The sequence below is a fragment of the Tachyglossus aculeatus genome, chromosome 2 (genome assembly GCF_015852505.1).
Source record: "Tachyglossus aculeatus isolate mTacAcu1 chromosome 2, mTacAcu1.pri, whole genome shotgun sequence".
Taxonomy (NCBI): domain Eukaryota; kingdom Metazoa; phylum Chordata; class Mammalia; order Monotremata; family Tachyglossidae; genus Tachyglossus; species Tachyglossus aculeatus.
This window is the reverse complement of record NC_052067.1, coordinates 72,266,723-72,284,040: the sequence shown is the minus strand read 5'-3', so window position 1 is coordinate 72,284,040 and position 17,318 is coordinate 72,266,723. Positions and strand designations below refer to the sequence as shown.

Below are 17,318 nucleotides of genomic sequence, written 5' to 3'. Positions count from 1 at the left end.
TTAATGATGTGTATATAGCTATAATTCTATTTATTCTGGTGGTATTGACACCTGTCTACTTGTTTTGTTGTTTGTCTCCCCCTTCTAGACTGTGAGCCCGTTGTTGGGTAGGGACCGTCTCTATATGTTGCCAACTTGTACTTCCTGAACACTTAGTACAGTGCTCTGCACACAGTAAGCGCTCAATAAATATGATTGAATGAATGAATGAATATGGCTTAGGTCATGGGAAAGCTGGCTGGATGAGGTGGGATTTTGAATGCGAGAAAAGCTGTGGTCTAGTCTCTGCTGAAATAATTTCAGCTTTCATTTTGCTGAGAGAACTCCCCAGAAGAAAAAGTCCTCATTGCCCTTGCCCTCAGGTGAGTCCCCTTGAAGAACAGGTCCCTACCTCCGTGCAATTGCGCTTGAGGGGCACAACCCCTCCTCCATGGAAGCTTGGCCTGGATGAGGAATTTGGACACAGACCTATGAGTTTCCACATTTCGATGAAATGGAATCTACTCAGAGCCAAATTGTCAGAACTTGGAACTAGAAATATCTTGACAAAGTGTACAAAATTATGACAGTGATCAGGTTCTGAAAACCCTTCTGGAAGCTATTTTTTGTAGACCTTACGGCTAGGTTCTCATTTCTAGCATTTGAAATATTTTGGCAGGAATTCTAATGGTTTGGGTATTTACCAGAGAGCCTGAAAAAGTTCATCTTTCTTTCCCTTCTGACGCAAGATGCCAAATAAAGAAAATCTGAAAATCAAAAAGCTAAGGAGGACAGTAGATGCGGTGTATGCAGAATGTGACAATGGGGACAAAAACTGAACAATTCTCTTTGAATTTATTTTAATCAATCAATCAATCAATCGTATTTATTGAGCGCTTACTGTGTGCAGAGCACTGTACTAAGCGCTTGGGAAGTACAAGTTGGCAACCTATAGAGACAGTCCCTACCCAACAGTGGGCTCACAGTCTAAAAGAGTGGGCTCACAGTCTAAAAGAGTGAGCTCACAGTCTAAAAGAGTGGGCTCACATAATTAGACAGTAATCCAGCAGTGTATGATTGATGTTTTCTCTGAACAGTTAAGTTAGAATGTGAGTTCTGTGTGGGACAGATACTGTGTTCAATCCTGTCATTTAGCAAAAAGTAAGTATTTAAGAAATGCCCTTGCTATTACTATTATTATTATTATTATCTGAATAACAGGCCATATTTACAAAGACCCAAAAAGAACTATTAGCACACCAAAGAGCTAATAGCAATGAACTCACCACACGTTCCAGGTATAAGTTCTTCCACAGAAAATGGTTTTCCTTTTAAGGCCTAGGAAGATTAGACTGAGAAGGAGTGTTCTATTGTGCCAGGGGAGCTGTGGAAAAAAATAAACAGTGGTGGAACAGAAAGAAATGATTATCTTAATTCCTCAGAAAAGTTACTCAAAGGGGAGGAAGATGGAAGAAATGCCCAGCAAAGCTGATGCTGAGCCACAGAAACAGAATGGTAATATTAAAGGGATCCTCTTTGTCATGTGGTTCTAATCACATCACCTCAGGCAGGAAATACTTCTAAACAAAAAGTTTATTTCTGGAGAATCAAGTGTGCTAATTTTGGAGAGTCAAGAAAATCTGTCTCGGTGAAGGCTGCAGATTAAAAGCAGGAGGAGGATACACCAATCAATGGTATTTATTGAGTGCTCTGTGCAGAGCACTGTACTAAGTGCTTGTGAGAGTACAATAGAATTGGTAGATGTGATCCCTTTCCTCAAGGATCTTTGGAAACTCCTCGAGGACAGGGACCCACTTCTAGAATGTAAGCTCACTGTGGGCAGGAAATGTCTGTTATATTGTTGTATTGTAGTCTCCCAAGCAGTAAGTACAGTGCTCTGCATACAGTAAGGACTCAATATATGTGATTGAGTGGTTTTATTTTTATTCATTCACTCATTCATTCAATCGTATTTATTGAGCGCTTACTGTGTACAGAGCACTGTACTAAGCACTTTTATTGTCTGTTCCCAAGCACTCAGCTTTGCTCCTCTAGCTCCAGCTTCCTCTAGACTGTAAGCTCATTATGGGGATGGAATTTGTCTACCAACTTCTCTGTTGTACTCTCCCAAGTGCTCAGCACAGTACTCTGCAAGTGCTCAATAAATGTGATTGATTGCTCATTGTTTCCCAGTCTCATCTATCTCACCACTGACCTCTTTCCCACATCCTTCCTCTGGCCTGTAATGTTACATCCTCCTCGTCCATATACACCAGACCACCACTATCCCCACATTCAAAGCCTTATTAAGGTTACATCGCTAAGTGGCCTTCCCTGATTAAGCCCTCTTGTCCCCAACTGTATCGTCTATACAAGTGGATCTGTACCCTTTTGACATTTGGTATTCACCCCACCCTCAGCCCCATGGCACTTATGTACATATCTATAAATTATTTATTCATATTAATATCTGTCTTCTCGACTATTAGCTCAGTGTAGGCAGGGAATGTGTCTACCAACTCTGCTGTATTGCACTCTCCCAAGCGCTTAGTGTAGTGCTGTGCTCACAGTAAGCACTCAACAAATATCACTGATGATTGATTGCTCTGCACACAGGTGTTCAATAAGTTCTGTGGTTGTTGATGATGGTCGTTTAAATTTCTTCCAGAGCGAGAAGGGGATTAAGTTTAGTGCAAATAGGGTTACACACAATTCTGAGCCCCTTGCATTTACTTTCTCTTTGGAAATTAGACACTGTATAGGACAATGAAGCAGAAACACCGTAGATAAGAGTTCAAATTCTCATGCTCATGAAGCTACAGAGATGCAGCGAAGGTGGAGCATGATGCAATTTGAGTCACACACATCCAAGGCTGCCTGTGTTTTACCCTCGTGGATGTTAGAGATGTTTTGTAAATACCCAAATGCCTAGTACAGTGCTCTGCTCAATTTACGAACTCTATAAATATTTATGAAATGGATGATGATGACAGCAGTGAGAAAGTACTTTTTGGATTTTGTTTGCTTCAAAAAATTCCCCAAATTTGCTAATTTTCTTGGCACGAATTAAATGGTAAGAAAAGCCTTTGGTCTTTTAAACAATTTCCTCCTTGTAATAAATCCATAAGACTGAACACATATCTATCTCTAGCAGTAGGTTAGACATACTCTTTAGTAGGATTTCAGGGCCATTTTATCTCTCAAATGGAAAACAGCACAGATCAGATTCAAACTGGGGTGTCTACCCAGGGCTCAGCTGCTGTCCACACATGGGGCAGCTGATGATACCATTTTGCACCATTTTGCATTTTGACTGAGTGGCTACCCTGAGTGATCTCATCAATTTAAGTGGTCTGAGACCAGGTACCAAAGGCTACCCCTGTCAGAAACATGGTCTTGTGCTGTAGCAAAAGAATAAGTAGGGGTGCAACAGTGCCCCAAACAACTGACTTCCGAATTTTCCCTCAAGGCACTGAGGGGAATGGAGCCTAGACAGAAATCAAGCAACTGTCTTCACTTTGGCTCCCGACTTCTCTTTCAAATCTGAGTGAATTCTGAATTTACTAAAATACATCTGAAAAGACTTGATAGAGCATATTCATTCATTCAATTGTATTTATTGAGCGCTTACTGTGTGCAGAGCACTGTACTAAGCGCTTGGGATTATGTGTAGAGATATTGCATATGTTCTTTTGAATTAAGCTGATAAAATGATTCTGACAGGTACCTGCAACTTCAGAAAGACCAAAGACAGAATGTGCTATTTACAGCAATATGATAAGCTATCAGAGGAAGACTCTGTTTCAGGAACATAATAAAATTAGAGGATGACATCATGCCATTTGTATCTTAGGAGTCACAAATAGCCTACTGTGTGTGTGAGTAGACACAGAAGACCTCATAAGACATAATATATGAAATAAGTACATTCAGATCATATAAATGAATAGAAAAACAGATGTTGATTGAATAGTTCCTTCTGTTAGATTAGTGTGTTTTGACTTCTCTGCCATCTGCTACATTTTTTCTTTAATTTCAATGGAAACATAACTACATTTCAGAAATGTACTATTATTGATTATGGAAACCTGGCCTTCTTTTCACAAACTCAAGCCTTGAATTCCAAGAGAAAATGGTGGTTTGGATCGATTTCTTGAAGTGATTTTAATTTGGGACCATTATTAGTAGCTGTTTTCTTGGTTTTATTAAAAGCTTAGGTTTTTTCCTTAAATATTTTTGTCGCTATGTAATTTAATCTTGCCATTTAATCACCATAAGCTTAACTTTGCAATTAATCAATCAATTGTATTGAGTGCTTACTGTGAGCAGAGCACTGGCTAGTTTCTCTTTTGCCACTATCAAGGCAGGATAACAGCCCAGGAGTTGAGCTGGAGCTCCTATAATCCATTGCACGTAGCTTCAGAATGTTTTCAATTCATTGGCATTTCTAGCAGCTTGCAGAGGTTTAAAAAATTTCACTAATCCAGTGTTTGAAATTTTGATGAACAGGATCTGGAATGAAGTAAATTTTAGTAGTTGAAATATATTTCAAACGAAATGACCAGGTTGTTAATTTAAATATGGGACCATGAGCAACTGTAATAGAGCTTGCAAGACATATTATCACATGGCTGATTCAAAGGGTGACAAACTTTTGCTCTGGGGAAAAACAGCCATTCATTTGATATGGCCAGTATAAAGTTAAGTTAAATGTAAGGTGAAAGGATTAAATTTTCATAAAACATGTGCTCAACAGTAGAAACATTACATGCACTATGGTACTGAACTTCTAGTACATATTCATTTTAAAAGCAGGTGTTCTAATTCTTGAAAATTATTCTCCAGAGAATCCATCATAACTTTGATATGAATATTTACTTTCCCTTAGATGAGCAAAGGTGGAAGTTCAAGAAATCAGCAGCTAGGTCACCAGGAAGATGGGAAAACTCATCTTGTTTCACTATTAAAGATCCTTCTAATGGCTTAATTTGGAAAACCAACCTTCGACACCATCTAGATAGATGCTTAAAAATTTCCAGGCTCTCCTTTAACCTCTTCACAAAGATGAGAGCCCCTCAGAGATGGAAAGTGATGTCCTCAGACTTACAATGAGATTCTTAACCCACACAAACACAGTCAATGGAGACCAGGATTATGCACAAAAACTCTCAGCCAGTCTTTAAGGGCTGAACTCTCCCCAACCCCTGAAAAGCAAAATAATTCACATTTTTTTTGCCTTGCTGGATAACAGCACCACAGCATTTTACTAGGCTAGAGGCACGCCCCCTCACCTCCCTCACTCTATTTATCCCTTGGCCGTTGTATGCCCATCCATTCAGCTTGGCTAACCATCAATGAGGACAGCACTTGATTTAAAGCAGAAACACCCTTCTTCTTGGATACTGGCTGCAGACCAACAGAGGCCGGGACTGGCCCCAGGCAAACTGTACTACAGAAATACATAATTGAGGGAATTTTGGGAAAAATCATTACAGACTGAAGGTAAAACAGTCATTGCAAAGAACATACTGATTACAAAATTAAAAATAAATTGTCAGTTCTTTCTGATGCCTACATTCATGATCTAATTCTGTCTGAACTTACTAAAGCTTCTCGTAGGTCATAAAGTCACTAGGAATGCCACTGATCCAGGAGAAATAGCAAATGATGGCATACTAGTTTATCTAGAGCCTAAAAGGTTGCTTATTAGCAAGGCCTTAAATCTTCAGAGTGACACTTCCAAATCTACATTTGTTTTTTCCATGTTTCCTGAATGCACCTGCCCCCAATCTTAATCATAGGCATCCTCCTCTCTCCCAAAACAGTGGGATTTCCATTCCATAGGGCTGAGAACACCGACATCTCTTCCTCATTCCAAGGCCCCCAACAACACGTACAATTTTTTTTAATGGTATTTGTTATGTGTCAAGCACTGTTTCTAAGCACTGGGGTACATACAAGTTTATTAGGTTGGACATAGGCCCTTGTCCCACATGGAGCTCAAAGTCTAAATTGGAGGGAGGGAGATTTTATTCTCATTTTACAGTGAAGGTAACAGAGGTACAGAGAAGTAAAGTGACTTGTCCAAGGTCACACAGTAGATAAGTGGCAGAGTTGGGATTGGAACCCAGGTTCTCTGACTCCCAGCCCCATGCTCTTTCCACTGAGCAACACTGCTTAACATTATTTGAAACATTTAACGAAAAGAAGATAGACAGTGAAAGGAGAGTTTCTGCTTGAAGTCTTCTAGGGCCCAGACTTAGAGGTTCTGTGCTATTTGGCATGAAGGGACAGAGGAAAGTTTTGTGGAATTTGAACCTCTCTGGAGGCAAAGAGTGAATAAAAAATCATTGTAAAGAATGGGTGAGGAACTCTAGAAGATGAATCGCTCACTGGGGCCAGCCATAACAGAGTCAGAGAATTTCAGGCCTACAATAGATGGAAGAAGTGAGCCAGGCAGGAGCCCAGAGTATCCCAAGGTTATAGTTGCCTCTCCTTTGGTTGAAAAATCTCCTGAAATGGGGTGTACTGTGGAGGTGATCCAGAGCTGTGGGATAGTGCTATCAGATTAATGAAGGGATAGGGGAGAGAATGAGTTGGGTTCAGTAGAGAGGGTGGTGTCGAGGGAGTCGATTTGTGCATCGAAGGAAGGTAGTATGGGTGTGGAGACTGAGTGAGGCATGATGATTTTAAAAAATTGGTGCAAGTCAAAAGATCAGAGGGCTCTGTGGGGCAACAGGATAGATTTGTAGGGCAGGAGCGTGTGGGAGAGAAGGCAGGTGAAGAGACTGTGTTCAGATAGGGTTCACTCCAGGCTTGCACCCCTGCCCCTCCCATTTCTCTGGTTCCCACCTGTAGGATGAGAGGCTTACAAAAGAAGGGGGGCTTGGGGAGAAGATCAACAGGGTAATCGGGAGGGGCTAAACATATTTGAACACATATGGGGTTAGCTTTATGGCGTTCAATTGGAAAAATGTTGAAGATCTAACTCTGAAGACTCTTAAGCCTGAAAAAAATCAATCTTCTGGTAGGCAATAGTACTTTGTATTTTTATAAAGCAGCATAGAAGACTGAATGAAACTGTGACGAAAGCAGACCTTCCTGATATATCTACCCTGAATGGACTAGAGAGAGAGGCCTGAAAAATTGGATGAGAAAAGAAAAGTCAATAGGAGGGGGAAAAACGTCAGTAGAGAATTTCAGTATGACCTAATGGGTAAAGGATGGGCCTTGGAGCCTGAGGATCTGGTTTCTCATCCCAACTCCACCACTGGCCTGCTGTGTGACCCTAGGCAAGTCACAATTTCTCTATTAGTTCCCTCAACTGTAAAATGAGGATTCAATACCCATCTCTCCTAAAGAGTTACCTCTGTCCACCTGTGTTATCAAGTTCCCACCCTTCTGCTTCTCCTCTGGTACACAACCATCACTGCTTACAGTTAAGTGGTAGAAAAAAATCAATCTTATTTCTTCCTCAAAAACAGGTGGGGCAATTATGTGAGCAAATGCAATACAACCGTCAATAGCTGTATTCAGAAATGTCAAAATCCTGCACACACTCTTTCCCTTCTGCCTTTAGATCGCAAACTCTGCAAGAAGGGTTAGCGTCATTTTACCTATTGAGTCTAGTTCAATGCTAAGTATATAGTACATAATAGATGTTAGTTGACTGGCATTCCACTATTTGGATGTGTAAGTCCATTATGGATATCAGGAGAGTTGTACTTCCCAAGTGCTTAGTACAGTGCTCTGCACACAGTAAGCGCTCAATAAATATGATTGAATGAATGAATGAATGAATCTCTCCTCCCTACTTAGACTGTGAATCCTGTGTGGGACAGGGACTGTTTCTGACGTGATTAACTTGTGTCTACCCCAGACTTAAAACAGTGCTTGACATATAGTAAGCTCTTAACAAATACCATTTTAAACAAAGAGATAGATGAGATGTTTGGATAAAAATTTATCAGTGGAAATCACAAGGGCCAGACTTGGGAGATCTTGAAAAGTAGGAACAATGGCAAGAAAAGCAATATGGACTATATTTAGACAACATTCAAATGTCCTTGGTCTAAATGTTTTCCAACTTTGATTTCCAAAACTTGGTTGGATCCAGAAACTTGGAGAAGAGTTCTGACAAGGGCCATAAAAAAGGATTGAGTTGATTAAAACCTTTAAGGAAAAAATGAAAGGAAATGGGACTATTCCATCTGGAGAAATGCTAAGTGAGGATTTAACAGTATTTAAGTATTTAGCTGGTGGATTCACTTCAGCTTTGAATCTCCACTTCAATAGGAAATGGACATAATCACACAAAAAGTTGTCAGAGGGAGTCATGAGCCCTTGTGAGGGTACTTACAACACTGCAAGGGGCAGAGCCACTAAGCAGAAAAGGGGGTTCCCACTACACAGGGGAGAAAGGGACTGAAGGGTGGGTGAGGTGTAGATCAGGGGAAGGATAAGTGAGGGGTGATGTTGGGATATTTTAGGTGAAAACATGAGAGAACGGGGGAAGTTTCTGAAAAATGTTGAAAACCTCTGGTTATATATAACATGGGTGATTTAGATTATGCTCAAAGAATTGCATTTTTTAATAGGTAACTGAGGGAGGTTGCAAAACCATTTTCAGGGAAGATCTTTAAAAATGAGATTGAGCCTCGCCTTCTCAAGGTAGTTTAGGGGTGGGCCTACCTTCAGGCAGGGGACTGGACGAGATGATCTTCCAGCCCAATGAATTTTGTGCTGTATTACTATGTGTCTCCTCACCCTGAAGTTTTCAGCTCAGTGGTGACTGTTTCCACCAAGTTAATCCTCCACATTTGGGGCCTTTCCAAAAGCCCTGGCATCCCCCACCTGTCATTAGTCAGGACGCCTGACCCTGTAGTTGCTCACAAAGAGGCTTTCAACAACTGTTCTGTTGCGACCCACTGGGGATTACCAATTAATGGTATTTTTTGAGAGCTTACAGTTTGCCCAGCACTCCACTAAGCATTTTTGTGGCTTTTGGTATGTGTCAAGTACTGTTCTAAGCCCTGGAGTACATATAGGTTAATCAGGTTGAACATAGTCCCTGTCCCTCATGGGGCTACCAGTCTAAATAGGAGGGAGAACGGGTATTGAATCTACATTTTACAGATGAGGAAATTGAGGCACAGAGAAGTTATGAGACTTGCCCAAAGTCACTTAGCAGACAAGTGATGGGGTCAGAATTAGAACCCAGGCCCTCTGACTCTCAGATCTGTGTTTTTTCAATGAGGCCTCACTGCTCCTTACTTCAGAGAGTACGATACAATAGAGTTGGCAGACACAATCCCTGCCCTCTACCAGTTGTATTTAATCAATTAATCAATCAATCAATCGTATTTATTGAGTGCTTACTGTGTGCAGAGCACTGTACTAGGCACTTGGGAGAGTACAATATAACAGCATTACTTGCCGCCAGTGAATGAATGATTACATGCACCTAGTTAGCTTTTGTTTGCTACTTAATGCTAAGTTCTTTGGTCATACCCAGTTCTGAGAAGAAAAGGAGAACAACTTTGTTGGACTTTTTGTCCTTTTCCTCATTCAATCAATCGCATTTATTGAGCGCTTACTGTATGCAGAGCACTGTACTAAGTGCTTGGGAAGTACAAGTTGGCAACATATAGAGACAGTCCCTACCCAACAGTGGGCTCACAGTCTAGAAGGGGGAGACAGAGAACAAAACCAAACATATTAACAAAACAAATAGGATATGTACAAGTAAAATAGAGTAATAAATACGTACAAACATATATACAGGTGCTGTGGGGAAGGGAAGGAGGTAAGACGGGGGGATGGAGAGGGGGACGAGGGGGAGAGGAAGGAGGGGGCTCAGTCTGGGAAGGCCTCCTGGAGGAGGTGAGCTCTCAGTAGGGCCTTGAAGGGAGGAAGAGAGCTAGCTTGGCGGATGTTGGGAGGTAGGGCATTCCAGGCCTGGGGGATGACGTGGGCCGGGGGTCGACGGCGGGACAGGCGAGAATGAGGTACGGTGAGGAGATTAGCGGCAGAGGAGCGGAGGGTGTGGGCTGGGCTGTAGAAGGAGAGAAGGGAGGTGAGGTAGGAGGGGGCGAGGCGATGGAGGGGCGAGGTGATGGACAGCCTTGAAGCCCAGGGTGAGGAGTTTCTGCCTGATGCGCAGATTGATTGGTAGCCACTGGAGATTTTTGAGGAGGGGAGTAACATGCCCAGAGCGTTTCTGGACAAAAACAATCTGGGCAGCGGCATGAAGTATGGATTGAAGTAGGGAGTATGAAACACATAAAGAGGGACTGCTTGAGTTTGGGCCCTTGCAGTGTTGAGCAATTGAGCCGGTAAGTATTTAGATACCCAGCTTTCCTTATTCGCCTTCATGGTTTATCTTTAAGTTCAGTCACCCTACTCACTCATCATGTTTTGGTATTGCTAATGCAAAGTGAGAGCCAAGTCCTCAACACAACAGAATCACTGATTGTCTGTGGGCCTCAGGGGGGAAAGGTAGGAGCTACAGCTGCAACAAGACCATAAAAAACCCACGGAGGATCCCCAGCAAGCGGATGTTCTCCAGGCAGACAAAATGTGCTTTATGCTATATTAAAAACACCCTTTTGTCTCTCTTTGCGCTTTCTTCAGTTCCAATGCTGCGTGAAGCTAGAGAAGCAGCGTGGCTCAGTGGAAAGAGCCCGGGGTTTGGAGTCAGAGGTCATGGGTTCAAATCCCGGCTCTGCCAATTGTCAGCTGGGTGACTTTGAGCAAGTCATTTCACTTCTCTGTGCCTCAGTTACCTCATCTGTAAAATGTGGATTAAGACTGTGAGCGCCCCGTGGGACAACCTGATCACCTTGTAACCGCCCCAGTGCTTAGAACAGTGCTTTACACATAGTAAGCGCTTACAAAATGCCATTATTATTATTATTATTAATGCTTAGTTTTACTGGAGACATTTAATAGGTGGGGACTCACTAGTTCTAACGATCTTGACCAGTTACATCACAAGCTCTGTTGAAGCCAACCTCTTACAGTTCATTCCTAAAGTGTGCATTGATAGTCATCTGGCAGGCTCCAAAAACAATTCTTGCAGATTGGAGCAGCAGAAGAGGCATGATGTACAGACACTTCTAGGAAACTAGGAGGACAAAATAATAATAAAAAAAGCAATAATAATTATTATTATTGTGATATTTTAAGTGATTACTATATACCAAGCATTGTACTAAGTGCCAGGGTAGGTACACGCAAACAATCGTATTTGAGTATTTACTATGTGCGGAGAACTATACCAAGTGTTTGGGAGCATGCCTCAAGGTAATCATGTGTTCAGTTTCTCTCCTTAATGAGATGGAAGAAACATATGAAGGTTTTCTTTAAAAAAACAAACCCAAGACATGTTCTGAGGGAGATATTCCATCCTGATTCAAATGACGTAAAACAAGCTTTAAAGGTCTGTCTATAGGTTGGTAGTTGAGAATAATACACTGCTCATGATATAAAAATCCTTCCTGTTAAGAAAGACCTATGGATTTAAACACATTTCTCTAAAGCTAGAAACATTTTTATAATATACAGGACCCCAAAAACATAGCTTTAAACAGGGAAGGCTGTGAAAAACCTAGAAAGACAGAAAGCAAACAGTTAAACGATATTTGTTAGACTTCATGCACTTGGCTAGAGTGCAGGTGTATGTAGAACTCACTTTAAATTAAAGGCACACAAACAGGCAGCTTATGTGTACCTTCTTCACGTGCATCAAGTAAATGTGCTAACCTTTAAAATGAGGAAATGCTTGTGGATGTTAACAAATGTTCAATGCCCTTTGGTCAAAGAGATTGCCATAAAAGCATCTCTCGTATTCCTCTACACACCTGAATGGAAAAAAGTTAATGAAAAAGGAGGCGTCTAATTGCCCCATTCCGGTAAAGTATAGGCACTTTTGAAAATTTGAGTACAAAAATGAAGCTTTGAATACATGTATTCCTCCCAACCCAGGCTCCTGGCATTCAGTTCCTTATTTAGCTTTTGTAAAGTTCTGAAAGTCCTTCCTAAGAGACAAAACACACCACTTGGCTTATTATTTTGTTATTTTTCAAATATTTATTTGAACCTGACACTTGTTCCAAAGTCTTTTTTGCATGACAGGGAAGACGAAGTGCAAACTATACAACAGAATGAAACGTTCGGAGGTTAGAAAGTTAATGCAGTAGTATCACCCAAAGGGGGAAAGTGATAACTGAAAATAAAACCTATACTGGCATATTTCCAGTTTTCAGACATCTTAACTAAAAATCAAATTATTTACACACCTTAGCCTTACCACACATAAAAAGACAGTCTCAACTTTGGAAAACCCTGAATTACAAAAGTTTGATAACAGTCAAAGTAAGAATAAATACCCATTTAAATACTGTTGAAATTGAACGGCGCTGTCCAGCTGAAGCCATTAAGAAAAAGTGGTGCCCAGAGATTCCGTTATCTTAAAAAATCAAATGCCTATAACAAGGTAGACAAGAAATCATGTCTTATTAATGTATTGAATGAGAAAGGAAACGTGTTGAGGAGAAACTTTGCAAGACGTTGATGTTAACACTTGATTACTTTAGAATTATCACTGCGATATTCCAAACCCACTTTTAACACTAACAAAGAAATACCTCGCCACGGGGGCTGGACTTCTCATCTGTGAACCTCTGAGAAAATCTGAGCGAGGATGATGGAGCTGGACTCCTCCAAACCATTCTGGCTTCTGCCGGCCCCTAGCTTCCCGCCATTCCAGGGATCAGCTCTGCTCTCCCATTCCTCTCACCCCCTCATCCCCTCTGCTCCCCTTCTGGCTCTGCAGCCTTGCCCAGCTATGTACTCACCACCCCTGGGATCTCTTCTGGGCCAAACTGAGAAAAGACGTTACCAGCAGAACGTTTCACTCGCACGCTACCCGGCGTAGCGATCCTGACCTCATTTCTGTTTGTGTTGGGGGGAAGTGTAGGCCACGGGACTGAAAACTTTTGAGAACTGATGTGTTGGAACACTTGGTTTTCTTAAAACATTAATGAAAGGCTAAGTGAATTGCATGCTAACGAGATTCAAGGTCTTTCCTAAAAGGAGATCGGGGTTGGCTACATTTTAGATCAGTATACAACTAGAAATTAGGTTACCGACTGGTTCTTCATACCTCTCATTTCAACAATATCTAAGACTCATTGTTTTAAAAGAAAAACAAAGTGTTCCTCTCCTTCAGACTCAGTCTCCTATTCCCTGGAACAAAATCAAACATTTTTGTTGAGTGTAAGATCCACTACCTTTATGACTGGGTGAAAAATTCTGTGCAAAAGGAGAAATTGCCCAACCTAAAGAGAAGTCTATTCATCCAGTGTAACAGCGGTGTTTGGTGACATCTGCTGGAATTTAAGACTTGTCAGTAACTTGAACGCAGTTTGCTCTGGAAAGTCCTTCAGGTCTTCGATTGCACAGTTCAAACTAAGCTGGTTTCATTCAAGCTCTTCAGTTTCTTCAGTAAACAGGTCTGCCAGATCAGCCACTGTTAAGACTGAGGCCTCTGACTGCTTCATCGATGAGCTGGTATGGCTGTGGGATATTCAAAATGAGAGGGCACGGTAACAGATGACTATAAATTATGGGCCATCCAAGTGCAAGGCTTTAACTTCTATGCTACAATAAATACACTGCACAAGCTGGATGGTGGGAGGATGACTGTAGTCTGTCAAAAGCATCACAAGGCAGTCTGTTTATGACCTTCAGACTCTTATAAAAGATCTTTTAGTAGGTCATTTGAAAAACAAAGAAAAATGAAAATCTCCCAGAAGACCAGGACCTCACAATTACTTCTTCACTATCAAGCGCTGTTCTGTTTCCCTTGAGCACTTAACAGCTCCATAATTAGGGGTTACTAGTATAAAAGGGTGCCGTTCCAAGAAAACAAGTGTCATATTTAAAAGGAAGGCCAAGAGCTATCCTTTAATTAAGGGATGTGCTAGTCTCCTTCCTTGACTTCTTATAGATGAAAACAGTGGTTTGTTTCACAGTGCTATTCTGCCCCCATCAAACAGCTCAGTTAAAATGTTCCCTTATAAGGCACTGATCTAGTCCGCTTCCTGCTCTTTTTCCATCCCTCTTGCAAGGGAGGCTGAGAGGCTTTATTAATGCTTGTTAAGGACTACGAAGTCGAAAAAACTCCACATAAGTAATAAGAATTCTGACGAATTTGCCAAATTGTACTTTCCAAGAGCTTAGTACAGTGCTCTGCACACAGTAAGTGCTCAATAAATATGACTGAATGAAGGAATGATGAATCTCCTGTCTGATTTGCTTAATGTGTCACCTGCAGCAACACTCCAGTTGCAAGTGAAGCTATTTTGCATTTTGTGTTAACAAAATTGCCAGGTGAGTCTGGAGGAGACTTGTTCAATTAATGATCACTGGGAATGACCCGTGGAGCAAAAACATCAGGTTAACATTTTTCATTCCAGGCTGAAATTTAACTACTGTGAGATGGAGATATTGCTCACTTTTAAAACAAAATGTGTCCTAGAAATACATCAAAACCATTGATGCTGCTTTTACATATTTTTGTAACTAATAACTTTGCAGCTTAAATGACCTGTTTTTTAATTTAATGGCATTTTTTAATGGCATTTTTTATTAAGTGCTTACTATGTGCAAGGCACTGTTCTAAGCGCTGGGGAGGTTACAAGGTGATCAGGTTGTCCCAAGGGGGCTCACAGTCTTCATCCCCATTTTACAGATGAGGTAACTGAGGCACAGAGAAGTGAAGTGACTTGCCCAAAGTCACACAGCTGACAAGTGGTGAAGCCGGTATTTGAACCCATGTCCTCTGACTCCAAAGTCCGTGCTCTTTCCATTGAGCCACGCTGCTTCTCAATTTAATGACCATAAAGAGCACAGTAAATGTGAAAAATGGGGAAGAAATAAATTCTTGCCCATTTAATCCCTGCATTAAATGCATCTCCCAACTCTACGATATTGCACTCTCCCAAGAGCTTAGTATGATGTTCTGCACACAGTAGGTGCTCAATAAATTCCACTGATTGACTGCTTTATTTGCAACAATATGTTAATGAAACTTGTTTCATGTTAAATGTTAATCCCTCAAATCAATTCAATTGAAGGAAAAAAATACATTCTTTACTCTGAGTTCTATTAGGATCATCATCATCATCATCATCAATCATATTTATTGAGCGCTTACTGTGTGCAGAGCACTGTACTAAGCACTTGGGAAGTACATTAATATTTACGGACTTTTGGATTCTTTTTCAAATGGTAAAAGCATGGACATGAGTCTATTTTAATTCAGTAACAACAGAAAACTGTTACCTTCTTTCTGCAGTTTTCAACATTGTTTGCATTCTTTCTTCGATTGTTGTTTTAATGAGGAATCTGTGAACAATGGTGGGTCTGAAAGGTCAAAAACAGAATTATGGTATCAACATATGAAGATAAATAAGTATGGGCCACAAAGACACCCCGAAGCCTTAGACATTAGTAGCAATGCATGTCTGCAAAGAGAATCCCCGCTGGTTTAAGGAGATCATCATCATCATCATCAATCTTATTTATTGAGCGCTTACTATGTGCAGAGCACTGTAATAAGCGCTTGGGAAGTACAAATTGGCAACATATAGAGACAGTCCCTACCCAACAGTGGGCTCACAGTCTAAAAGGGGGAGACAGAGAACAAAACCAAACATACTAACAAAATAAAATAAATAGAATAGATATGTACAAATAAAATAGAGTAATAAATATGTACAAACATATATACATATATACAGGTGCTGTGGGGAAGGGAAGGAGGTAAGATGGGGGGGATGGAGAGGGGGACGAGGGGGAGAGGAAGGAATGGGCTCAGTCTGGGAAGGCCTCCTGGAGGAGGTGAGCTCTCAGCAGGGCCTTGAAGGGAGGAAGAGAGCTAGCTTGGCGGATGGGCAGAGGGAGGGCATTCCAGGCCCGGGGGATGACGTGGGCCGGGGTCGATGGTGGGACAGGCGAGAGCGAGGTACGGTGAGGAGATTAGCGGCGGAGGAGCGGAGGGTGCGGGCTGGGCTGTAGAAGGAGAGAAGGGAGGTGAGGTAGGAGGGGGCGAGGTGATGGACAGCCTTGAAGCCCAGGGTGAGGAGTTTCTGCCTGATGCGCAGATTGACTGGTAGCCACTGGAGATTTTTGAGGAGGGGAGTGATATGCGCAGAGCGTTTCTGGACAAAGATAATCCGGGCAGCAGCATGAAGTATGGATTGAAGTGGAGAGAGACACGAGGATGGGAGATCAGAGAGAAGGCTGATGCAGTAGTCCAGACGGGATAGGATGGGAAGATAGACTGCAGTGGACCAATCAGAAGTGTTGGAAATGGATGTCAAAGACAGGTCCTAGGGTGGGTGGCCGGCTGTTTGGTGGGTGGAAACTATGACCGGAGCTCAGGTTAAACTGAAGCTAGAGATTAGAATGGGAATTCGAGCAGGATAACTGCGAGTAGTTGGAGGGGTCAAAGAGAAAATCGATCGTATTTACTGAGCGCCTTACTGGATCCAGCGCTTAGACCAGTGCTTTGCACATGGTAAGCGCTTAACAAATACCATCATTATTATACAGAGCACTGCCACCCCAGGTGGGAGAGCAACAGAACTAGATGGAAAAATGACTGGGCCACAGGGGCCAAGCAGATGGGTTCAGCATTCCCGGCACCATGCCCAGGACAGTAGTTCAAGGGCTCCATTAGTTACAGAAGCAGCATGGCTCAGTGGAAAGAGCACAGGCTTCGAAGTCAGAGGTCATGGGTTCAAATCCCAACTCCGCCACTTGTCAACTCTGTGTCTTTGGGCAAGTCACTTCACTTCTCCGTGCCTCAGTTACCTCAACTGTAAAATGGGGATGAAGACTGGGAGCCCCCTGTGGGACAACATGATCACCTTGTATCCTCCCCAGCACTTAGAACAGTGCTTTGCACATGGTAAGTGCTTAATAAATGCCATCATTATTATTATTATTATTATTACATTTCCTCTAATCCCTCAAAGCAACCTGCTAGAAAAAGCACTTGGGCCACAAACAAAATAATAAATGATATTATTTATAAAGGAATTAAACATTTTGTAAACTGCTGATCTGCAGTTGGACAAGCATTTAGGTAGAGTGCTCAGCCCTCCCTCAGTAAGTCCTCAATGAATATGATTGCTCAATTAATTGACAAGAGAAAGACTGCAAGTTGATTAGAAAACACTAATCCCCAAATCTGAACATGGGCACAAGAAAAAAAAAGGGCAAGTAGGGAGGGAACTTGTTTGGAAAATAAAATAAAGTCAGTTGGTAAA

The 17,318-nt window shown here is 41.7% G+C and overlaps 1 protein-coding gene across 2 annotated transcripts in view; it reads right to left on the bottom strand.

The window, feature by feature from the left end:
- Positions 1–12,059: 12,059 nt before the first annotated feature.
- SHPRH (SNF2 histone linker PHD RING helicase) overlaps positions 12,060–17,318 on the bottom strand; it is a 171,384-nt gene continuing 166,125 nt past the window's right edge. For both annotated transcript variants that reach the window (XM_038762901.1, XM_038762893.1), the window contains exons 29-30: positions 15,328–15,408; positions 12,060–13,557 (exon numbers count right to left, since the gene is read on the bottom strand). In XM_038762901.1, coding sequence (XP_038618829.1) covers positions 13,461–13,557; positions 15,328–15,408 — 178 coding nt within the window. In that variant the 3' untranslated portion in view covers positions 12,060–13,460. The remainder of the gene's footprint in view (positions 13,558–15,327; positions 15,409–17,318) is intronic.